This window comes from Ambystoma mexicanum, chromosome 8 (assembly GCF_040938575.1).
Source record: "Ambystoma mexicanum isolate Mex_15411 chromosome 8, UKY_AmexF1_1, whole genome shotgun sequence".
Taxonomy (NCBI): Eukaryota; Metazoa; Chordata; class Amphibia; order Caudata; family Ambystomatidae; genus Ambystoma; species Ambystoma mexicanum.
Window position 1 is genome coordinate 1,291,436,943 of NC_090929.1, and position 26,173 is coordinate 1,291,463,115.

At 47.3% G+C, this 26,173-nt stretch overlaps 1 protein-coding gene across 1 annotated transcript in view; it reads right to left on the bottom strand.

The window, feature by feature from the left end:
• LOC138472975 (gamma-aminobutyric acid receptor subunit pi-like) overlaps positions 1–26,173 on the bottom strand; it is a 1,132,082-nt gene that overhangs the window by 957,395 nt on the left and 148,514 nt on the right. Inside the window, exon 2 of the mRNA XM_069611405.1 lies at positions 11,485–11,569. Coding sequence (XP_069467506.1) covers positions 11,485–11,537 — 53 coding nt within the window. The 5' untranslated portion in view covers positions 11,538–11,569. The remainder of the gene's footprint in view (positions 1–11,484; positions 11,570–26,173) is intronic.

Genomic DNA, 26,173 nt, shown 5'->3' on the forward strand with positions numbered 1-26,173 from the left:
AAGGATTGTACCAGTGAAAATATCTCCGACATAGTCACGTGCAAATGTGATCAATAAAGACTTCCTAGAGGGCATTTCAGAGAAACACTAAGGATGCCTATATTTGCCCAGGTGTTAGGGCCATATTACAGATTATTTGTGTCTGTGCAAGTGCAATTAGCACTTGGGAAGACTGCCAAAGTGCAAAAAAACGGTTTCTCCATGTATGTTTTTTTGCACCAGGGCAAAGACTAATGCTATGTCAGGTCCCCGGTGCAAACACCCATTGAAAGAATCTGTTTTTGCAAAAGGTGTGTTTTTTGGCCTTGCTCTTATTGCACTTGCACCAGTGCACACTTTCCGTACTGACAAACCTTATGCTCTGTGAACCAGGTACAGGGTAGCAGGTTCCAGATGCCATTTGACACCTTCAGATTTGCTCCAGTGTGAATCAGACTCACAGAGCATTGCACGCTGTTACACCATAGAGTAATAATCAGAACGACCCCTTTGTCCTGTCACTTAGATGATTTTCAAAAAGCGGTCCATGACGATGGAGGATCATTTTATATAACAGAAACGCTTGTCTTATTTTAGAGCCAGCTGTCAAGATGGCTTCTGCAAAGCTGTGAATACATGGAGAGCGGAATGGAATCCGCTTCCATGCCTATTCAATAGCATTTACAGAGGCGGTTTTGGGGCAGGTTGACGGGGTACAAAATGTTGCTGAAAATGTTCCAGGCACCCCATTTATTGTAGATTACATAATTCTTCTATTTGACCAATGGGCTAACTTTCAAATATTAAACAGATAATTCAAAATAAATCTAGGAATATACGCACCCTGATGTGGTTCCCCACTGATGAAAAATTAGGCTCATGGCTATTTTTGCAGAATTTAGGTCTTGGCTTCAGCGTGTAGTATAACTTAAGTTACAATGTAGTAAAGACTGGTAATGGGAATACAATATTGCTGCCCCCAATAGCTGGGCACAGTCTACATTAAGAGGTGGATCTTCGAAATGAAATAGAATAAACGAATAATGCAAAGAAAATACCGTTGGGACACATCAGCGCACCTTCATCGCCAATATTACCGTTGCAGAGTGCTGACACTGTAATGCATTTGAACAGTGAAGATTGCAGGTGCTGATGGGAGCAGACGCTGTGAAGACAAGGAACATATTGGAAGCAGTCACTTTTGGGGGTGCAGTTCATTGTGCCTCAGTGGTGGAAAGGCAGGTTCAGGACCTTCCAAGTTTTTCAACTGAAATGGGTCCAAGCCTCAAGTGGGGCCCCGAGCAGCTCCCACAACCATGTTAGAGTACATTAAATGTATGCTTTGCAGTCATCATGTTGCAGGCTGTCTTTGCTGGCACCCTGAGGCTGTCCCATCCCTCAGCCAGAAGCTTTCTTATCTTCGTTGTACTCCTGTCTTGGCTACAATAGCCCTTTGCTGATAAACAGTAATAGCTTTACAGTGCACAGGTCAAGATTCTCATATATGGGTGCAAATGAAAGGAGCGCAGAGAATGCACTCTTTTCATTTGTGCTCATTGTTGAAATGCTCAGGCCACCTTATTCCCAAAAGTGATGTATTTCAGCAGGGGCTTGACAATAGAGCAAGATGTGCTGCCCAGCTCATATGCATAAATTATTTTCGGGAGTGTTCGTGGTTGCTGGGTGCACATTTTACTGAGACGGGCCAATAAAGTGCCTGTCTCAGTGAAACGACAGAGTAATTGAAAAAACATTTCCCGCCCTGTTGGAAGGATGGAAATGCTCGTGTGACATTAGTGGTTTAAGCTACAGCTGTCACCCATCAAAAACAAATCATGACAGGACCAGAAATGACCCCGCCATGATTTGCACTTCACTCTGCTCCTGTTCTGAACAGACACAGGATAAAGACCCTCATTTCTGGGCATTTTAAAGCACATAACATTTGTGCATTTGGGATGTGCTATAAAATGCCCAGAAAGGACCAGTTAGTTGGAAAATTGTGCAAAGGGGGAAAAAAGATCATCTGAAGGTGTGCATCTAAGATGCGCTCACTCAGATGCTCTTTGTGAATCGGGCTGCCCCTTTTTTGGATGCAATTGAGGAGATGCTCTAGCGCATCTCCTGGCTTAAAATAATATGAGGGAACTGGTAATTAGTGTTTCTACAACTGCTGGCTGCCTGTCCCATGATAATCTGAATAATGTAATAAAAATGCAAGTTCAGCGCGGTATTATAGAACTATTAGAGAACTCACTTATCAGCTGCGAGAGTAGCACTGTAAAAGGGGAGGGAGCTCTTTCTGATATATGTGAAAATAAAGGCTTAATAAAATGAATCCATAAATGCTGGTTCACAGGTAAGTATAATCATGCATAGTGGTACAATGAAATGTGGTAAATAGGCCCTAAAAGCTTGCTTCTGCTTTAAACATGTGCAAGCATTTTGTTTGCGGCAAAGGCTGCAGCAGCTTTTAAATTAGAGCAGAGTTTGCGATCCCAGGCCAGCACTGCGGGAAGAACACAGTGGTTGTTATTTTTCGAGGTCAACATATTCGTGCTCACTGGTTCCGCCAGCAATTAATGAATACATGACCATTTTATAATTCAAAATCATTTATGAAATTCAATTTTCTAATCATGCCGGAAAGAACCACAGCTTCAAATCGCCCTATAGAAAGTTTTTCCTGGGAAAAGATTTAGAATGCCCCCGAAATGCAACGTTGTGCAGCAAAATGTCTGTGATTCAAGGCTCTGATGGTGACATGGTGGACAGTCATTCTCAAGAGAATCAGGTGGAGGCCACCAGGGCAGATTATTAAAGTTCCACTGGTTGATTCTAATGTATCAATGACTTAATTTTGTGCTGTGGGAATTGGAGGTGGATTGTGACATCAAAGGGCATAATTGAGGGCAGTGTGGGAAGGTCTGCAAACTCAATCATGGCTTGCAATGTATGCTTTTCCATATGGGTTCAAAGTGCAAGGTCCAATCAAACTTATGTGGGGAGATTTGTTCATTTTGCACGATCGCAAATGCTAATTATTTTGTTTTCTACAAAAGTTCTTAGTATGGGGTCTTTCTTTGAGAGTGCCTTTTCATGCACTTCTGTTACACGACCTGTTTGAATTTGCTGTCCCAGCTATGGCTGGGGGCCTGAATATTCTTGTACTGGCGTACACTCCTTTTCGACTACTTTTGTAATTTTTTGGTGCGATCCAGGAGGAGACCCCCGATACATTTTCGGAGGCCCCAGCAAGATATCTCTGCCGTAAAACCGCTGCGTGAGAATTCCAGCCATGATCCCGAGTGCCAGACAGCATCCGTTGGCCAATACAAAGAGATGGAGCCAAGAGTGGTCCATGGACGCTACTACCCAAAGGTCCGCCTGGTCTGGTGCTGCCTTCAATCTGACCAAAAGTGCAAGTTTTTAAAGGGAGACTCAGAGATCGAAAGAAAAGAAAAATCTACTAAAAGGATACGTGAGTGTACCCATGCATGAAAGCGATAGGGGTGGGAGGGACTCTCATTTCATGTTGTATAGGACACACCCTCATTAGTGGTGAAGAGAGTGATTGGCCCTAGTAGCATTAGATATTAGGTCTGCTGTTCTGATAGGGAGCAGGTAGATGGTGGTACATCTGCACTAGAGCATTGGGTTGGTTAGTAAGTGGAAGACCTTGTTAGACAGGAGTTGCGCGTAGTGCAGGCAATTGGTATAGTTGTGTAATTTTCCTTTCTTGGGAAATAATTTATTTGGGGTATGTGTGCGCACGTGTTTGTGAGTAGCAGCAGTTTTGTTTTAGTGTCTTGGAGAGTGGTTGTAGTGTTTGTTTATGTAGCTGTGGAAAGGACGTAAGAGCCTGAGACAAAATAACTTGTAAATAGCGCAAAGCTGCATAGCAGCAGTTGCTGGTATAGTTGAGCGAGAAGATGAGTAATCACTTTTGCTGTCGTACTAATATCAGGCTTCATTGTTAAGGTGGTGGGCCTGAGATGAAGGCCATTTTCATACTAATAAGATATAACAAGTTGGGTCTATGAAGATGGCCATTTTGGTCAAGTATTGAGTGCAAGGTGTGAAGGTTGAATGGGTGGGACTCTTTGACAAGAGAGTGAGAGCTTATTGGATTTCAATAGTAAGGGGAAGGAAGGGAAGGAAAGAGGAGCATATTTTTAATGGAAAGGAATAAGGCAGAGACAACGTAATCCTGTTGGTTGGATGGTCCATCCAATCACATGTGTAAGCAGGTGCCCCAGTGCCGCGATAAAATAACAAAGTGCCATTTTGAGTGGGTGCACAACACAGTGGGGAAGTGTTATAAAGAATGGCCTGGAGAGGGAACATTCGATAAAGGCATTATCGAGAGTATGTATTCCTATTTGGCAATTAAATACAAAGGAGCAACACTTAAAAAGAGAGATGACATTCTCTGGCTTTGGAAATTGTATGAAGAAAAGCAAAAAGAAACAGGGAAAGGGAAAGAGGAGGAGGAGCAAGGAAGTGCGCCACCACCACCCTATACAATATACCCATTATTAAAACCAGCTGCAGGGTATACAAATCATAAACAACAAGGACGAGAAAGGGAAGATGAGATATTTAAATGGCATAAAAAAGAACGTGCAGCAGCAACTTGACAGTGTGTTCAAGGAGGCAGAACAAGCTATGCAAAGGGAAATAGAGGAGAAAGAAAAGGAACACTGAAGGGAGCCAATGAGCAGGGTGGATAGCAGGACGCATACAATTCAAAATAGACAAGTGGGGACAGGACTTAGACAGACCATAGTGGTACTGACACAGCAGATGAAGGGCATACCGTATCAGACTGGGAGGACACCAGTGACAGCAATCATGGAAATGGCGAGACAGAGACACACAGTCTGACAGACAGGAGACAGGAAGGAAGAAGAGATGAGAGAGAAGAGGAGGAAAGAGACGAATCACTGGGTGTGCCCGGCTACCTAATGGGTTTGGCGCGCAAAACCAAATAAATAAACAAACAAACAAACAAACTGGGTGACTGGGGAAATAGGCTTTGAAGCAGGAAAAGCAGAATAGCCGTAACAAAAAGACCACAATATGGCAATAAATGCAGAAAGTGCATGCTAATTCCCCTTTTACAGAAAGCGAGAGACGAGGTCCACTAAATACCATGCCAGACAATCGACCGGGACAATTTAGTTTACAGTTTACCTTTATTAATGGCGGGGGCGAGCAAGTGGATTTATGTTTTTGAGAAAGAGACAGCAGGAATCATTGGCCACAGGAGATATAAAAGGTTTGTTGGCAGTCTTGGTTGGGAGAGAAGTGACAACATATGTAAACAGGACAGATATTCCGGGGTAAAATTAAAGCTCTAATATACACGTTGGAGCACCCTTTAACAATCATTGGGCAAATGCTCGGAAGGCTCTAAGGGAGCTGTCTCCAGAGATGTCAGAGATGGGGTCTATCTTGTCTCACAAAATGAAGCCTGATGAGGATCCCGTGGAAAACGTATGGTCCACTGAGGAGGCCCAACAAGGCCAAAACATGTCTGGGGTTGCTTGTGTTTCCGTGCAGAGGGGACCTGTCCTAGCAGTTCGGGTTGGCTGCTACCATTGGTGGAAGTACCTGACTGATTTGCATGTGGCTGGACCCCTTTTGCAATGGCGCAGGAAGGCTAAAAAACGGTGGTGTGGAAGGTTGCCCAGAGCATTGTCAGTGGTACAAATTCATTCAATACCTTCCACCAATCGCTTTTGTGGTTGCAGTTTGTCTCACTATGTGAGAGAGGGTATGCCCAGACGTGGGTCCCTTGCTCGCTGCGCCATAGGGAACTAAGCTGCAACTCACTGAGGAGGCCCAACAAGGCCAAAACATGTCTGGGGTTGCTTGTGTTTCTGTGCAGAGGGGACCTGGCCTAGCAGTTTGGGCTGGGCTTCTACCATTGGTGGCAGTACCTGACTGATTTGCATATGGCTGGAGCCTTTTTGCAATGGCGCAGACAGGCTAAAAAACGGTGGTGTGGAAGGTTGCCCAGGGCATTGCCAGTGGTTCAGATTTGCTCAAAACCTTCCACACATCACTTTTGTGGTTACAGTTTGTTTCACTATGTGAGAGAGGGTATGCTCAGACGTGAGTCCCTTGCTCGCTGTGCCATAGGGAACCAAGCTGCACCTCACTGAGGAGGCCTAACAAGGCCGAGATATGTCTGGGGTTGCTTGTGTTTCCATGCAGAGGGGACCTGGCCTAGCAGTTCGGGTTGGGCTGCTACCATTGGTGGCAGTACCTGACTGATTTGCATATGGCTGGACCCCTTTTGCAATGGGGCAGACAGGCTAAAAAATGATGGTGTGAAAGGTTGCCCAGAGCATTGCCAGTGGTTCAGATTCGTTCAAAACCTTCTACCCATCACTTTTGTGGTTTTGAGGTTTTGTGGTTGAGCCGTATGGGGCTCAAATGGGAATGCGGAAGAATGTTTTCCGGCACCCAGAAATGGGCAAATGACGGGTCCGGCAAAGCCGTAATGACCCGATAATTGCCCATTTCCGGGCGCAAAAAAAAAACGGCGTCAGCCGTGCCTGTACTACAGGCACGGCTACTGCCAGCCTTGTAATGAGGCCCATGGCCTCCTTTATGAGTGGGCTGTGTGTTACAAGCTACAAGCTGTGAATCCTAGGTTTGCTATATTCTGTTCCAACTCAATGGCTTCCTTGTCTTTAACATCACCTTTCCACCGATTGAAATCTCCTAGAAGTATAGTAGAGAAATTAGGGCGGTTCAGTGGATTGAGTAGTGGACTCAGATCCTTGTTAAAGGATGGCATGTCAGATGGAGGTCTATAAATAAGAGTGATATTAATGCAGTTGTTACCAATTGGAGTCATGTTCGCATGAATGACTTCACAACCACTGCAGTCCATTTGTGGCTCAAAGATGTCGATCTCCTTCTTACTAATAATGTCTATACCTCCTCCTTTCCCTTGCAATCGGTTTTTGCAGGTAATTTTGTAACGCGGAGGGGGGCGGGTAGCTAGGTCTATAAAAGGGACACTGCTTTCCTGTAACCAAGTCTCTGTGAGACACATATCAATCCTATTCGCTACAACTTCCAACGCATGTTTAGGTAGTGGTAGTGTTTAGCAAGGATAGTTTAAGTGAACTAGGTGGCAATTTATTGTTTTTCTCCTTCTTTAGGAGGAGGGGTGGCCTGTAATCTGTTTTGCTTGGCAGTTTGAGGGAACAAAATAGTGTCTGAGAGAATTTTGCCCTGCCTATTAACTTTGTGCAACAATGTGCTTTCCTGGTACCGACTCATGTGAGGAAAGTAAGTATGGTCAACAGAGGCTCTGTTGGATCATCTGCAGTATAGTTGAGAGAGAACCTCACTGTGTGCGCGTACAGATGCGGACCAGCGTAGACCAGCCCAAATGCACCGGTGCTAATGCACCGAAAATGAAGGTTTAAAGTCCTGCACTTGCAGGTAATTGTAGTCTCAATGAACTACAAGCTGGAGCGTTATGTCACTTCCCAGTGAAAATGCTATCAGGAATTAGTATAGATGGCAAGTATCCCTGAACTCAATTTAGCAGGATCTAATAGTTTGCAGTTACAAAATGCGAATGCTTTCAAGAGGCGAAAGGCCCAGAACACACAAATAATAGCAGCCAATATGCATCAAAGCTCAGCACACTTTGCAAACTGTTCTACAAATATGCACATTTTCCCTGCCATTCCCTGACAACACACGCTCAGTTGCATAAACAAACTCACGTTGCTGTGACAGGAGAGCTTATAAGGGCGCTTACGCGCCACATATGAAGGTTTAAAGCCACGTGCTTGCAGGGAATTGTAGTCTCAATGAACTACACGCCGTAGCGTAATGTCACTTCGCAATGAAAGTGCTATCAGGAATTAGAATACATGGCAAGTATCCCTGAGTTCATTTAGGGATTCCGTAAGGGCTGTTGAAGGGAGCATTCCTGTTCCAGACAGAGAAGGGGGACCTTAGACATTTCTATATTCAAGGAAGCATAGCAGAATGATATCTGATGGGGAAATTGCCAATTTACAAAGGTCCATACTGATAAAAAAAAGGGAAAATGATTATTCCAAGGTGAGTAAGAGAATTCACCAGATTAAATGAGAGGTGCTTTCTGAGCCATTGTTCTTCTAAGTCCCAGAAGGGGATGGCCTGGAAAGGAAGCTATTAGAATACATTGATTTTGTCATCGGAAAAGAACAGCACATTCTAACTGCATTTAAAAACAAATGACATGTAATTTCAATGTAACCCAAAAATATATTTCGGAACTGTGCACATCATGATAAAGATAGTACTTCTGTGCAGCCTGTGTGCAGCTCTTTATAAATACCAACCTCATTGGTGTTTATACAAATGCAGGTAATTCTGCTTCTGAAAGGTCTGCTATTCAGAACCCCTTATCACAATGCTCCATGCCACAATTATAGTGCACAAAGGTGCCTTACTCTAACCAGTCTGCTTACAATTACAGTGCCAGCTCTGCTGTGGCACAGAGCAGTTTCAGTGTGCACCTATGACTCACACCAAGCCAAAGTCCAAGAGCAGCTGGAATGCTGTTTTACTGGCTCGATACATCTTTAAGTCACTTCTACTGTGCTCTTAGCCCAGGACCCATGGTGCTGCTTTTGGCACTTGACTAACTTCGAGCATTTTGCCTGCACCTTTGAACACTTTTAATACTGTCCTGCACCAGCACAGATCACCACTGCCTCAACTCGATCCCCTGTTCACAGATATGGAAGCATATAATTTGCCACATCTTGGGCAGTGCAGCAATCCACCAGAACCTCGTCTCGACCCGACTCAACCTCCGACTCATCATGCTGGAAGCTATTGTGTCACACGCTGATTCAGCCGAGCACCACATGGTTTCAACCCCATTCAATCGCCGACCGGAAGAAATGGACAGCATCATAGTGAGCACTGACTTGCTCCACACAGAGCAAATAGTATGCTTAGGGCATGTGCTTCCATATCGTCAATATAAACAAAACAAAATGGCGACCCCGAGATACAAGCATACGACAAAGTATGAAAAGCTAATTATAGCAAGGATGAGCAACATCGCATTAGAACACAAAAAAGGTAAGTGGATGAACATGAGTAAGTCTCTGTATATCATCCTGTCTAGTGCGGTGTTTGCGAAGTGGAGCGAGAGGGAGTGGCAGAGTGATTGTGTGGGAGTGTTTGGGCAGATGTGCAAGTAGGTTTCACGAATTCAGAGATGATCTTGTGAAGTTCTTTGCTGCTGCTGACAAAGTTCCAAATGTATTTATTGTAATAGGCTGTTTTGACTTTTCGGATCTCAGATTTGTAATTAAGGTGGTGAAGGGCGAACAACGATCTGCTGAGATCAGTTTTTGATGCTCACCATTTGCATTCAAGGGAGTTATTTTGATTTTTGAATGTCTTCAAGTGGGGCGTGAACCATTTGGGGATGGTCCTTTGCGTGAGGTTGTGGGGCGAGAGGGGGTGAGAGGAATTAGTGATTCTTTAAGCCAGGAGTCAAAGGATTCAATGGTTAAGTATCTACCAGAGGACATTGTTGCTTGGGGGAGGGGTAGCAGGGCTTTGTCTACGTCGTGGTGTACCTTGACTTTGTTCCAGCATTTGTGATCAAAGGTGGGGGCATGGGGAGCTGTGGGAGGAGGGACTGGAGTATGGATAGAGAAAGGGATGGCAGAGTGGTCTGTTCAGATAAGCGGTTTGGGGCTGGATATAGAGACGAGGTCATGGGAGCTGAATATCGCATCAAGGGTGTGCCCACCAAGGGAGTTGGACCAGTGGTATGTCGGGAGAGGTGCATCGAGACTGTCGACCAGAGGTTGGGTTATGGGGTAGTTGGGCATATCAAACCAGATATTGAAATCTCACAATAGCGTAAGCGTTGGGTGATTTACCTGAATGGTAGCTATTGAGGCACAGAGATTGTTGTCAACATGTCTGTCGTATCCGGGGGTCTGTAGATGAGTAGGAAGCTGTGGGTGAGTGTTGATGGTAGCAAGGGTTTTACTGGAAGGGATTTACAGGAATCATTGCATGCCTGGGTTTCGACGAGTAAGAGGGAGAACTGGGGTTTGTGGAGGATTGCCACTCCGCCCCCTCTGGAGGGTCTGTTGTGGGCAATAAGCGAGTAGCCAGGGGGGAAGGCATCATGCGCGACTGGTGAAAAATCATCAGATAACCAGGTTTCAGTGATAAAAATGAGGTCTGGATTGTCGGAGGATAGTAGGCCAAAGATGCTGTGCCTGTTTCTTGCTACGGAGCGGGCAATGAAAAGGATGCATGTGACTTCATGAGGGGAGGAGGTTTATGTGACGCTCATCGCTGGGGGTGCTTGGTGGATATGGGTACCCGGTGAGATGGGGGTGTGGTAGGATCAGTCTGTGTGGTTGAGACTGGCTGGGGGGGTGCATGTGTACTTTGAGGGTGGGGTGAGAGGTTTTGGTCAATGGAGAGCAGCGAGAGTAGGTGGGGTAACAGAAATGCAAAGGTTCAAACCCGGGGACAACAGTAGAAGCATATGCCAAGAGCAACCAGGGATCTGTAAAAATTCTCTGGATGAAGGTATGTGTTATATCAGTTTGATTCTGGGATGCCTTACGAACGTTGAAGTCTTTTAAGGATAATACAATTCATCATAATTCAAGACAGCACTTTAGAGTTAGATCATAAAGTCAGTGTTTTAGGAGCTATAAGGAGGTACAGAGATGTACTGAGCATGCACAGTGCTTAATAGATCAGCAGAAGAGTGCCAGTCATGACATTTACAATTTTAACGTGCCCCACAAACGCTCTCTATGAGCTCATAAAAGAAACTTCCTGTTAGAGTGGTCAGCCTATGACCACACTGTTCCATTCCATTTTAAAAACGCCGGTGTATGAGACCTTTTGTCTGAGCTGTAGTGTGCGAGTCTGAGATTGTTGCTCTAAAAAAATACACGAATGAAAGAAATATTAATGAACCATATCTCGTTTTTGGCAGCTGCAAATTTGGCGTGTATTAGAAAATGTAATTTTACCCGACAAATAAAAAGTAAGTCTTCAACGCTAACTGGAATCGTTAGATAGACAGTACACTTGTATCAAACTATTTCTATTGCGAAAAGTAAAGTTATAAAGAAAGTGCAGACTCGTGTTTCATGCGAGGTGCCAACAACACAGAAGTAATCTGTTTAATAAAACAGAAACAAGCTTCTCGGTTCTTTGGTTTCAGGTGTGATTGAATTTCTCATGTTATTGCAGCCTTCAGGACATACAATTTTACCGAAGGAACGCAAATAACGCTCCACACAAAACCAATGTGGTAGGTCCAGGATAAGTAGATAAGGTAAGTGTGCAAGCCACAGCAATACTTATCAATTCACACTTGTTATGTTATATGTGGCATTAATTTGGACATTTTCTCATTTAGCTCAGAGCTGAACCTCACAATGTGAACTACTTGAAAAAAAGGTGAAAAAATCGGTTTCCTACCTGCACAATGAAAATAGAAGTAATGCTCTGGGTTCCAGAATGAGGAGGATCATCGTGGGACAGATTCTGCAAATTATATTTGTTCCTATGATGAAGAAAAAAAACATATTAGTAATTATAAGAAAGTGCTTTCCTCAATTATGTCTGCATTCATAAAACGTAGGCAAAGTTGCAGATGTTAGAATTAAGGCGAAAATCTGTTGAGAATATACATTTGCATACGAGTACCTCGGGCACATGCGCATGATTGCCCTGAGCGTCAATTAAGGGACACATAAGAGCAGTAAAGCAAGGGTGCTAAATGTTCCCCATTTTGCACTATTAGCGTTGTGTACTTTTCTATATGCTGGCTGTGGGATGTCAATAAATGCCCCAAAGACTTTAGGTAACAGGTTGAACTGTGGGGGGTAGAGCCTGAGCTGTGAGTTGTTCTGTGTACAGAAAGATGGGCCAGTAGGAAGCTGCAGTTCTGACGTGCCACCAGGGGCGCAACCACCATTGATATTTTTTGGGGGGGTACCAATATTTCTAGGATTGTGACCTTGGAGCAGTTTATCAGCTCTTCTTTGCATAATTACCCAGCAGTCTCTGTTGCCATGTAAAATAGCCTTATGCAGCGACAGTATGGTTGTAGCGTGAAGGAAGTAACACATGATGTATGATCTGCAGGAAGGATTCATTCAGTGAGGACTGCCTTCACAGAGGTAGGATACCTTTTTGAGATAAGCTTTTAACAATGGGCTGTAACAGCCGCCAAGTTTGATGGACTCTAGGAGTTTGCCAATGGATAGCAATGTGCCACTTGCAGGGGATGCAGTTTGGAGATTTGCTCATGGGCAGGCGGCATTTCACCCATAGGGATATGCTGGGCATTATCACTAGGACAAAACACAACATGTCACCTCTAGGAAGTACAGAGTCTGTCCATTGTCCTAGGTTCACAGCACTTCACCTTTTAAATGTTTTAATTCTGGTCATTATCCCATAGGAAGAATGGACAACACGCAATTACTTGTTTGGATAATTGGTTCAGAGAAATGACAAGGTCCCGGGAACAAAACGTGTCTTATTCCCTGAAGGATGGATGGCTCTGGGAATTCACAGAGGATAGAGAATCTGTCACCTGTAGGGGGGATGTACTCAAGGCATTTGCTTGGGGACAAAAACAATATTTCCCTTGTATATGGGTTCTGGTTATTTACCCATCTACAAAAGTCCAGTCAACTATAGGAAGGATGGGGTTAGTGGAAACGCAAAAACGAACCTGCTCCTTATATAAACAGTGGGCTCAGGGGATCAGCATGAGGAGAACACCTGCCATTAAAATGTGAAATCTATTGTTATGTTTGAAAAATGGGTTCTGATAATTAGCAAAGATGTGGTGAGCTGGTCACTTACAGGTAGGATTGTTTGTGGGGCGTGCCCAGGATATTCATCTAGTTAATTGTGAGAGTGATGGGTTTTTGGGATGCATCAGTGACAGAGCAATTGGTCGCCTAATGGAAGGATGGTTCTGTAAATGCAAATAATTTGACAGCAATAAAGAACCTTAGGAACAAACAGAGTGGCTTAATTTCTCGAGGTGAGCTCCCACAACACCCTATTCAACCAGCCACAGTCAGAGATAGGCCAGGTTCCTCCGCAAAGTACTCCTAGCTTTCCCATGGGTAGCATAGGCCAGCCTCAAGTCTCTCTCTGCTAGATGTTCCAGGATTTAATGAGCCACAATTACAATGCAAGAAAGAAATTCAAAATAAAACATGTTTAAAATTCGATGAATGAGATTAACACAGGGAACACATTCTGTAAAAAGGATAGATTCTGGGATTCCCTTACCTAGGGAGTATAATTATAATTGGTCGTTTATAGCGCACTTAATACCGAGAGGTTTCTAAGCACTGACCGAGGGATCGAACCTTTGTTGCTCTGCGTTGACTTACTTCCAAGATGAGTGTGTTGCTCCTGAGATGTCCTCCCAAGATATATCAGACATGTCACTAAGAAGAACCCCCAGTTAGTGTTTCAAATCACATATAACATGTCACTTGTAGCAAGGACATATTTCTATCAATCACCCAGGGATATAAAACTGCTCTATGGGTTCATACGGAATGGTGAACTATTGAATCTAGAGAGGATGGGGTCATGCAGGGAAGAAGAAAATTCTATCTGCAAAAATACTGAGAGAGGAAGTTTGCATATAGGAAGGATGGGCATCTGAGGATTCACCCAAAATAAAAAGAAGTGGGCACATGCACAGAGGACGTTTTCTGGTTATTAAGCATATCAGATAGCTTGAGCCTCAGGCATGTGTTTTTTTTGTTTAGAAGGCACAGGTTCAAAGCACAGCAAGGCCAACTTAGCTGTTCTCCAGTCTGAAGTCTATAACCTAACTACCGTCACAATGGCTAATAAAAACACCTATTATTACAGGGCTTGGAGGCTCAAAAGGGGGAAGTGGTAGATAAAACCTTATTTTAACCTAGTGGCCGAGAACCTGTAAAACAATGTAGACCATTATAATTAGCATATAGGTACAGAGCTCCATATCTTGGAGCCTGGATGGTCCACAGTACTGTCACAGTGATGCAAAGTCTCCCTCTGCAAGAAAAGGTGGGCTGAAGTGGATATCCCAGGGAGCCAGAGCCTTTCGCATCCAGTACAGGATGATCTCAGTGCATCAGAGTAGGCTTACAAAGTCGTTCACCTCGTCTAGTCGATAGGTACAATAAGACTAGCAATCAAAAGAAGGATTGAACAAATAAGCATAAGCTTCTATCGCTCAGCCTTGATGAACTCAGAGAAGTTCCCAGGAACAAGGGACTTGAGAAATAGGCAAAGGGATTGGCATCCATATTAACACCACACTTAATTAAGAATGGATACACTTATAAGAATTGCTTGGGATGCCTAACTCAGCACCCTGTCATTTCAAAGGTTCAAGACAGGGATTGACCAGTCGTGTCCTTATTGGTCTCATTCTGGAAGCCTCACTTTAAAGTTGTTGAATGTATCTCATCATCTGTAGTATGGCCCCTCTGTAAGGGCGTGAAATCTTGGAGTGATTTTGGATACTAGGACAATGCAATACCTGTGCTATTACTGTAAAGACTCCTCTAGAAATAAGGCTTTCTGCTTTCATGCCCATCCAGTCTTGGTCCTCTCTCTGGAGAGATCGCCAACCAAAGGCAAGGTGCACACTCTTTTTCCTCATATATCCCCATGTATTCTCAACACTGCTCTATCCTCTGAACCCTCTTCAACCTTTTACCTGCCCTTTCTATGTGCCCACATGTTCCCATGATCTCCTTCTATGATCCATCAGGATTACTCTGCTTGCACCTACCCATGCTAATCAGATTTAGTAGTTAGGGTCTACAATGTCAGCACTTTCTCCTAACAGTCTTGTTTTTTATCTCAGTTCTCACTATGGTTGTGGGCAGTATATAAGTCATGGTGGTAGGGAGGCCATAGATGAAACACATGAAGATTGAAAAAATTGGAAAATCGTATTGCAGAGAAGAACATGGTCTCATGCCCCGAAGAATTCATCCTATTGCCAGCCTGGATACAATCCAAGTGTGGGAGATGCTCGGCTCATGCATTGCATTTTAGGGATTGACATTTAGGGTGCATTTCTTTCACCTCAAAGAAGAATTGATGCAGGCCGACCTGGGGCTACTGATGGCTTGCCTCTCTTGTGCCTCTATATAGTGCCTGTCATAATCGCTTTCTCGTTTAGTGGCCTGGCACTTTGGTGATGGGAACACTTAGCACTTGGGCCAGCAGTTCGCAGCTGTATTTCAACAGAGAATGCTGCATGAGACTGCCCAACTCAGAAACATTAGTATCAATATTACCTCGGCCAGGCTGGTGTCGGGGCAGCTCCTAAGTGACATGTTGTATGTTAATAAAGTAACAGTCAGCTGTAGCAGATGAGGCCCAAGACATAAAACAGTTATCATAAGTGAAATATAGGCAGCAGCGCATTAAAAGCAAGATGAGCAGATTTAGACAATTTCCTCATATGACTGTGTTATCTCCAAACTACTTTAAAGTCAGTGAGTGGCACAAAATGAGGTGGCCACCAAGTGAATACTCTTGAGTTGACCTCCATGTCCCTGAAGAAGCTCATACCATGCCAATACTTTCTTAAAAACAAATTGGAGGCTCCTGAGCCCAGCAGCCAAACGTATCAGCTGCCATTGATTTCAGATAGTAACATTATTACATGTATGTCAGCAGAAGAGGATGCAGAGGTGTGTGGGTGGCCCCTGAGGGGCACTGACATTATAAAGGATTCGATGTCACTGAAGGGAGGTCAATATCTTTTAGTGGAGTGGTAATAACATCTCCCACTAATTTGTGCAAGTGAATGATCGTAGCGAGACACCATTAAGTAATCTAGAGATTAGCTGGGATCGCAGCTGGGTTCTCCCCTTGGCAACATTTTAAAAATATATTCAAAGGGTGAATTTCTTTCCACATTATTTTTGAGAAACATTGAGTAAAAGGCCATACAATTTCCAATTTGAAAAAAATCCAGTAAAAGCAAAACTGAAGGAGAGGAGCTCTCACAAAGGGGGATGGCGAAAGATTGATGGTCGTTGCTAAGGCGAGGGGCCATACATGCTCCAAACAATACATCATGAGACCCTGCAAACATGGATTTTGGGTAACACAGCATGATCTCTGGTCATCTTGTTTGCATCCAATCTGCATATTGTAAACTTCTCCAGCTCAATTTGTAAATACATCACTGTCTTTAAATAAAATGTCTTTTAACTCATCATATACATATTTTAATCAGACATTCTAATTTTGTTAAAAGTGGTATTGCATGTAGGGGTTCGCCAATGTTAGCACTGACGTGCTGGTGGGTCCCCTGCACACAATGTTTCACTTTTGCAAAATTGAGTGCAAGCATTTACAATGGAGTCCAATGTAATCCATCTGCTATTAGCATGTACTAAATTCAGGCAGATTCTACATGAATCCATCAGTTTCATGCTAAACTAGATGGTTTTGCCAGCAGAGCAGGAAGGAGGTTAAGGACATTTATTTCTGCTTATTTCTCCCATTTCAACTGAAAAAAAAGTATAATAAGCCCAGGAGTAGTACAAAAGTGTATAGACAGGAATAAGCCATGTATGTCTTGTTATTACACTCATTTTTACTGCACTGCAACTTTTAAAATGAGTTCCAGTGAGTTAATTGCCCACATTATGTAAACACATAACCAATGGAAAAGGAGAGGGGCACATGAGACACCTGGCTTCTTTGCATAAATCAAAGAACACTTTGGGATCGTAAGAATTACATGTTTTAAGATTTGACAAATATAATTATCATTATTATTTTATAACGCATTTAATAGCAAAGATTGGTTTCTAAGCGCGGGATCAGGATGCAAACCTGTGCTGCACTGTATTGTCTTGCTTTCAAGACAAACGCGTTGCCCCTGGGATATAATATGTCTGTTATCATGATTTAGGCTAAAGCCCTTCTATACAAGTAATACACACTGGTCTTGGTGCTCATTTAATGTATTATAACACTAACCTTGACAATGAAAATCATGAGACATGTATACCCGTTTGGACACCTTTTCTTTCAGTTGTGAAGCCTTGCCTGTCGTGCATGAAGTGTCCCATCTAAATAGATCCCTCAGAGTGAGGGAAAGGTTAGGGTGGAATATCAGGGGGGACCAAAGGTCATGCCTTTTATTTCGGGAGGCTCAGGACACCTTTAAGCCCCCTGGTAGTTGCACTTACGCATGCCAAACTATGTGGGGTGGGGATGAGAGTTGGTGGCCAATTTAGTATGCTTCTCCATTCCTTCCCATTCACTTTTGGGAGGATATAAAAAAAAATTCCCTTCCCTACTTCATAAAACAGTGGCCCTCATTAAGAGTACACCTGTTAAGTAAAGTGGCAGTAATTGTGTTAACCACATTACTGCACGACCATACTAAAAGTTGTGATGGTAGGGTGGGTGATTTACCTCCAGCTGTTTGCTGGAGGTAAATCATCTACCTTAATTCCCAAAATCGTCTAATTTACTGTGTGGCATTACTGCTCACACTAAAATTTGCAAAGGTCCTCATAGAGTCCTCTGAATCCAAGAATGGAGACTCGCAACATTGTGCCACCACTTGTAATCCCATGGGAAATCTTAAGGACAGAGTGGCGTTAACAGTAATCACTTTTGGAAAGTAAATTGGCATATTTACGTGCAAATTACCTCCAAACCTGTAATGAGGTGCAATTTCACGAGAGTCTTTACTGTCACAAATATGAGGGGGAGTGGCAAAGGGGTTGAGAAGGATAGCATCTCTGATGCACACATTCTCGCCATCCTCATACTCACATGCTCACCCCTTTTTGCATGGTGATGCACAATGTACAGAAGTGTCATTAATGACCCTTGTGCACACTCATTTTCCAATGAGCAGTAGGAGTCTTAGCTGCTGCTATGACGTGTGCTTTTTTATACCCCCAGCTGGCGTGGAAGTGAAATGTTTCTCTTTTAACAAGCATTGCTATAGAGTATTTTTATTATTATTTTTTTAAAATAATGCATTTATTGGTTTTACAATAAGAAAAAACAACAGCAATTCAACTAAATACTATGGCAATATAAAAAACCAAAAATAACAAGAAAGAGCGAAGAAAAAGGAGAAACAAGAAACAAAAAGAAACAAAAAGACAGCGTAAAATCAGTTATATGATTCATTATAAGCACCCCAAATTTCATCATACCTGTCAAGTTGCTGCTATACACGAAAAGACATCGCTCTTCCAAAAACTTAGAAAATGCTAAATGTATGCCACTCTCTGCCTCTATGCTATATAAATTCCTAACACCTTCTGGATTTAACCTGGCTACCCAAAAGGGTAGGGCAAATTATAATTCTGACTGACAGGGTAATTCATAGAATTTCGCAGAAAAGTGTCGCAAGCGGCTGGCGCAGAGTGTCCGGGTGCGATTGTCTGCGCCAGGCACGTGCGCTAAAACCGATTTCCGCGCACAGCGTATTCATGGATTTTAGGCTCCCAAACCAGCCGTGGTGCAGAGTATCGCAGCGACCCTGCAGCAGCGCCAGTAACGCCCCCAAGAACGCCCTCGCGCAAGGAAAAGCCATCAAAATCGCTAAATCATCGCAAAGGGCTGCGCTAACCCTGGACCATTTTACAGGGCTGCCAAACAAGGAACGCAAAGCGTGTAACGTGCATATCAGGGGTACGCGTGAAGTTATACACGCGATTAGCCAGGGTACGTGTATTGCAGGGGTGCGCGGGAAGTTCCACACGCGAATAGCCTGGGCGCGTGTATTTCAGGGGTGCGCGGGAAGTTTTACACGCGATTTCAGCAGGGTACGTGTATTTCAGGGGTGCGCGGGAAGTTCCACACGCGAATAGCCTGGGCTCATGTCCCCCTGCACCCCCACCCCCCAGCAGTGCAGGGGCACCCTCCACCAGGCCCCCACTCATGTCTCCCACCACCCCCACCCCCCAGCATCCAGGGGCACTCTCCACCAGGCCCCCACTCATGTCTCCCACCACCCCCACCCCCCAGCAGTGCAGGGGCAGCCCCCACCAGGCCCCCACTCATGTCTCCCACCACCCCCACCCCCCAGCCACCAGGGGCAGCCTCCACCAGGCCCCCACTCATGTCTCCCACCACCCCCACCCCCACCATCCAGGGGCACCCTCCACCAGGCCCCCACTCATGTCTCCCACCACCCCCTCCCCCCACCATCCAGGGGCACCCTCCACCAGGCCCCCACTCATGTCTCCCAGCGTGCTACGTGTATTTCAGGGGTGCGCGGAAAGTTCCACACGCGAATAGCCTGTGCGCGTGTATTTCAGGGGTGCGCGGGAAGTTTTACACGCGATTTCAGCAGGGTACGTGTATTTCAGGGGTGCGCGGGAAGTTCCACACGCGAATAGCCGGGGCGCGTGCATTTCAGGGGTGCGCGGGAAGTTCCACACGCGAATAGCCTGGGCACGTGTATTTCAGGGGTGCGCGGGAAGTTCCACACGCGAATAGCCTGGGCGCGTGTATTGCAGGGGTGCGCGGGAAGTTCCACACGCGATTAGGCTGGGTGGGTCCTCACAGGTGTTCCCTGTACACCCTCGACGGCCCCTGCAGGCAGCCCACAAAACAGGGGACTACCCTGCACACCTGCTCATGTCCCCCTGCACCTCCACCCCCCAGCAGTGCAGGGGCCGCCTCCACCAGGCCCCCACTCATGTCTCCCACCACCCCCACCCCCCAGCCACCAGGGGCAGCCTCCACCAGGCCCCCACTCATGTCTCCCACCACCCCCACCCCTCACCATCCAGGGGCACCCTCCACCAGGCCCCCACTCATGTCTCCCACCACCCCCACCCCCCACCATCCAGGGGCACCCTCCACCAGGCCCCCACTCATGTCTCCCAGCGTGCTACGTGTATTTCAGTGGTGCGTGGGAAGTTCCACACGCGAATAGCCTGGGCGCGTGTATTTCAGGGGTGCGCGGAAAGTTTTACACGCGATTTCAGCAGGGTATGTGTATTTCAGGGGTGCGCGGGAAGTTTTACATGCGATTTCAGCAGGGTACGTGTATTTCAGGGGTGCGCGGGAAGTTCCACACGCGAATAGCCGGGGCGCGTGTATTTGAGGGGTGCGCGGGAAGTTTTACACGCGATTTCAGCAGGGTACGTGTATTTCAGGGGTGCGCGGGAAGTTCCACACGCGAATAGCCGGGGCGCGTGTATTTCAGGGGTGCGCGGGAAGTTCCACACGCGATTAGGCTGGGTGGATCCTCACAGGTGTTCCCTGTACACCCTCGACGGCCCCTGCAGGCAGCCCACAAAACAGGGGACTACCCTGCACACCTGCTCATGTCCCCCTGCACCCCCACCCCCCAGCAGTGCAGGGGCAGCCTCCACCAGGCCCCCACCCATGTCTCCCACCACCCCCACCCCCCAGCTACCAGGGGCACCCTCCACCAGGCCCCCACTCATGTCTCCCACCACCCCCACCCCCCAGCAGTGCAGGGGCAGCCTCCACCAGGCCCCCACTCATGTCTACCACCACCCCCACCCCCCAGCAGTGCAGGGGCACCCTCCACCAGGCCCCCACTCATGTCTACCACCATCCCCACCCCCCAGCAGTGCAGGGGCAGCAGGCAGTCAGGCAGCAGCAGATGGCAGGTGGGAGCGTGCTCGGGGCTCTGGGGGACAGTAGTTCGGCCTTCCGGGCAGGAGCGTGGTATTTGTGGCCAGCTTGGTACGGAGTGATCTGGCACGTGAAAATCCAGCACGTCAGCGTGAAAACCGAGGAAAGGCCCTTAGCGCGTAAGCGCGTCAGCACGCATACGCGATTCTATTGGACCAAAGGCCCTCAGCGCGTAAGCGAGTCTGTGACGTGACCCGCACGGGTGTTTCCCACACAGCACGTGATGACAGAGCACACGTGGAAAGACTGCACGTCAGAGTGTCATCGCGTGTGATTGGTGGAAACGGCCCTACACGCAGAAGTGACAAAGCGTGTAATTGGTGGAAATGGCCCTAGCGCGTACACGCCCCGTAAGTGACGCTGGACGTGTGGGCCTGTATAAAAGGTACGCGTAGAACACCATTTCCTTGTACGTGCTTTTCGTGGAGAGCGAGTGGGTGAATTCTGTACTTCTTGTCGTTTCACACGCGATTTACTTCACAGCGTTTCAAGTTCGTATTCCCTGTTACCTCTGACAGCTTTTTCTCTTTTTTCTCTTTTACTGGTTTACCTGGGCCTGTTCCCTCAAACAGTGTTCCCTTCTACTGTTGTCCTGTCTCCTCAGACAGCGTACAAATCTTCTTTTGGCGGGGGTGTTGCCAACCAAACGCGCTCCTTTTTCACGCTCTTTTACCTGGCAGACGGTGAGTCACGCACGTATCTAACATCTGTGCTTGCCCCGTGTGTAGCCTACCCCTTCAGAGGTCATTCTAGGCTGCGTGTGACACGCATACGTTCATTCTTGTGTTACTGGGTGCCACAGCATAGTGCAGGTTTTTCTTTCTGCACACGTGGTCTAGGAGGGGTTGCGTGCACGTCATCTCCCTTTTTTGGGGCTCCTGTGCGTAGCGTGACCCGTCATCTTTCCCCAGGGGTTACAATCAGCCTTGCAAGAGCACTAGGGTACAATTACCATCTGGTACCCAACCCCTTTGACCCCCAATTGCCCAGGACAATATTCTACAGCCACTCCCATACGCACATTAACATCAGTGCCATGGCTGGGAGGCGAGGATTCCGTAAGGGTGGCAAAGGTGGAAGAGCCACAAGTGGTGGCCGTGGTGGATCTGGTAGGGGACGTGGTCGTTACTTGCAGGGTGAGCCTGTCCCCCCATGTGTGGAGGACCAGTCAAGGGCACCCATAATCCCCCCCCCCTCCTATTGAGGCTGATGTGGCTGACACCATCCATGCTCAGCCCTTGTTGGACCAGCCCATTGTGGCACCAGACCTGGCTGACTCCATGGCTGACTTCCAGGTCAGCAGGCCTATGACACGTGCGCTGGTGCACGTTGATGTCACCATGCCACGTGCATCTGGGGCAGCAAGGTCATCTGCTGCACCAAGTAGGCAGGGCGGAGAGGCTGCAGGGGCAGCTGCGGCTCCATCCACCCTAGCCCTAACACACCCAGCCCAGACAGTGTCGGTCCTAGTCCATGCTGCTGACATTCCCCCTGACACCATCACACTAGAGCCAATGCCTGCACCAACACCCATGCTGAGTGTGCAATCCCACACTCCTGATACAGAGTCCACCAGGGCTCCTGCCCCTAGTGTCCAGAGCTGCGCAGGACACTCAGGATCACCACCACCTTCCAAGCGGAAGAGGAAGCGTGCTCGTCCGGCACAGGCTGATGCCCCAGACACGGCTACACAGTCCGGCCCATCCAGGAAGCCCAGCTTCACGGATGACGAACTGAATGCACTTGTCGAGTATGTGTCCGCACATGACAACGAGATGGTCATTGTTGCAGGATCCAAGACCACACCTGCACAACGCCAGGCACACTGGCAGACCGTTGCGGACATCGTAAGTGCCCTTGGAATCGTGAGGCGCACAGCCAATGATTGCTATAAGCGCTGGAATGACCTAAAGCGCAGGGCAAAGAGTAAGCTGGCCTCAAGTCATGCCGCAACTCTAGTGACTGGAGGTGGGTCTCCAGTAGTAGACATGGAACTCACTCCACATGAGTCAGTCGCTGGGACCTACGTCACGGAGGAACAGATCCAAGGTGTGGGAGATCTGGCTGATTACGAGGCATTGTCCAGTGAGTGCACATGCATGTGTGTGTCATCCATGTGCATGGTGTGTGTGAGGGCTTCTGTTTGTGTGACAGGTGAGAGTGTGTGCGCCTTAGTCGTATGGGTCAGCCATGTGCTTCATGCAATACATCCTGCGCAGCTGCATTTGGCCATAGCAGTATCCCTTCACACAACAGTAGACATCTAGCCCAACTGCACGCCAGTTGCCCTTGAAGTGTCACCTTGCCACAACATTGTTGCTTGATTGTTCATTGTTCATTTAGTCAGATTGTTTGCATTCCACCACTATTACTAGGCATGTCGCAGTCCTCTAGTCACATGTCTGACATGGCTATGGTAAAGTGGAGTGACTTTGTTACCTGGATATCATTTGTACAAACATGTCCCTGTGCAATTGCACCATTTCGGACTGGCAGCTCCAGGTGAAGAATCTGACCTGTTTGAATTAGAAAAGCTATTACATGCGGGAACTGGACTGAATGAATAGGTGCTGCCCTCCTCTCCATCTTCACTCAATAGCAATGGTACATGCCATCTGTCTGATGGCATGTGTGTTTCACCTGCCAATCACAGGCCAATGTGTGTTGCCACTGCCAGGCAGCATGTAGAAAATGTGTTCATCTTCCATCTTGGTGTCATCAGTGTGTGCCATTTGCCTGCCCTTCATACGCAGTGAGGGTGCATGCATGGGAGGGTTTCAGTCATGTGGGACATGTGTCAAACAAGTACTGGTTCTCTTGCTTCTCAACCCTCATTGTGTGCCATGGTGCTAATGCCTGTTTCCATTTCTTTGTTTTAATGTCTTTGCAGGGGAAGACGCACCTGATACTGCTGGGGTTGTGGAGATGGTGCAGACCCAGGAGGGGTCCGAGGGCCGACCAACCACCAGTGAGGGACGTGGTGTGGTGGTGGGTGAGAACCCACAAGTGCTGCAGGTCCTGCTCTCAAGGGGTGTCTCTGGCTGCACCTCCCCCGAGCTGTACTCAGGTGTTGATTCGGATGAGACCTACGTGCCGTCGCAGGTGAGTGTTCCAGGGAGGGATTCTGTTCTGTCTCACCCACCTGCACCAGGGTCAGAACCCTCAATGGGGATGTCAGTGTTGGCAGCTACGCCTTTGGTGGTTACGGATGCAGGGTCACACTCCGCGACATCTGATCCTGTTCCTGGGCACAGCAGATCAGAGGGGGAATGCAGTCCTGCATCCTCAGGCAGTGCCGGCACAGCAAGGCGCAGTTCGCCTTGCCCCAGACAGGTGTGGTGCCCGCCGACGTGGTGGCCGTACGCCACCTGGCAATACCGCATGGGAGCAATCCATTTACGGTATGGCAACCCAACAGGCAGCATCATCCGAGATGATGGCTCAGGCCATGGATAGGGTGGCCACTTCCATTGTCCCCCCTGAAAGGCTGATGGAGCGACTAGAGCAGGCAACCGACTCCATCTGCCAGTCACACAGGGAGGACATGTTGGGGTCCAACAGGGACAGGCAGGCGGCACTGGCGACTCTGCAGAATGCCATCTCCATTGAGTCCCAGGGCCACAGGGAAGCCCTGAGGCAGGAGCTCCTTCACCTCAGGACGACTCTTGTTGAGCTTGAGGCTTCAACACACCAAAGGACAGAACAGCAGCTGGAGCGTCTCACCCGTACGCTCTCAGCTGAGATGCAGGCAACGAGGGCGGAGGTCCGGGCATCCCGTGAGTTGTTGCATGGGGACCTCCGCACACTCCAGAACCAGACCTACCACACCCGCATGCTTGCAGCCATGGAGGAGCAGACTAGGGCCTTGCGTGGGCTGCCTCCCATAGTGCAACCACCTCCGGATGCAGCTGCACAGGGTGATAATAGCGACAGCAGTGATACTCCCACAATAGGGTAGCCGTGTGGGCCATGAGCCCATGGAGGTGTTTTTTTCCCAGGATCCACGCAGGTGGGTTCTGATGTGCATCCTGTCCTCGGACCTCCTGGGTGGCCTCCCCAACCCCCCCGGGCCCTTCAATGGCCATTTTTGATTTTTTTTTTATTTTTATTTTTATTTTTATTTATTTTATTCCCTATTTTTTTGGGACGATTTGTTGGCTTCTGTGGAACCTGTGGGCATACGCTGCATTGTGGCTGGGCACATGCAGGCTTGTAATCTATTTGGTTCAGATGCTTGGGTTTGAGTCACACACACCCCTCCTGCTTCCCTTTTCCATGGGCTTGCAAAGGGTGTGCCCAAGTGACATTGAATTACACAGTGACGTTGGACTCCCATGAGCTGCGTGGGCAGTCTGTAGTCAATAATGTGTATACATTCCTAGTACATATTGCTGTTGTGTTGTACACTGCATGTTGCATTGATGTGTAACTCATCTTCTGTGTCTACCTCCCAATTTGCAGGTCCCTTCCTCATGTCTACACAAGGACCTCTAGTCTGGAGATGTGGTCCATGTTGGCAGCAGTGCACCTACAACTCTACATGGCGCCAACACTGCACAGTTGGTAGTGGTGGGAGTGCAGGCATTTCCAGGTGGTTAGACTACTAATATTTAACATACATTAGTGATGTCATGTTAATGGTAGTACGTGCTCAAGTTTGTTGTTGGTCCGGCATTACTGTGAGCATTTCAGGTGTTGCAAGTATCTAATAGGGACACTGTACATTGTGACACTAGTGTCATGTTGTGTGGATTACTTTGTTTACCTGCAAATAGCATGACATGGCACGGTGTGTGGTGTGGCGGTGCTGGGGTTGGGTTGGCTGACATGGCACTGTCCTCTTGTTGCATTTTGCAAGTGGGTATTCATTTTAGCTGCTTGAATGTGCAACTTCACAAAACTGCATTGGTGGTGTCTGTGTGGGTAGGGATGCACACATTGTGACACTTCCAGGTGAACAATCTCAGGCTGATATGTTTTTCACGGTTCTTTCTCCAGACATTCAGGGTCAGTGTCAGGTTGAGTCATCATTGATTGTCAGATGGAATGTGGCAGGGCAGTGTGCACTCCACAGGGGTATGATTTCTATGTGAAGTAATTAGCCACTAGCTGTGTACGGGCTGCCTCGCCCCGTGCCCTTTCCCCTCCCATGCGCAGCGGCTGTGCATGTGGTTGGGGATGGTGGGGCACCACCATGTCCACGGCCAGGCCCCGGCGTGTTGCAACGTTGTGCAGGACACATGCTGCCACTATGATCCTGCACACTACTGGGGGAGCATACAACAGCTGCCCGCCAGAACGGTCAAGGGAGCAAAAGCGTGACTTCAGCACTCCGAATGTGCGCTCCACTATGCCCCGTGTTGTAATGTGGCCTGCGTTATATCTTACCTGGGGTGGCGTGATGGGTTTCCGAATTGGCGTCATCATGTGGGGGCTGAGAGGGTAGGCACTGTCCCCTGTGGAG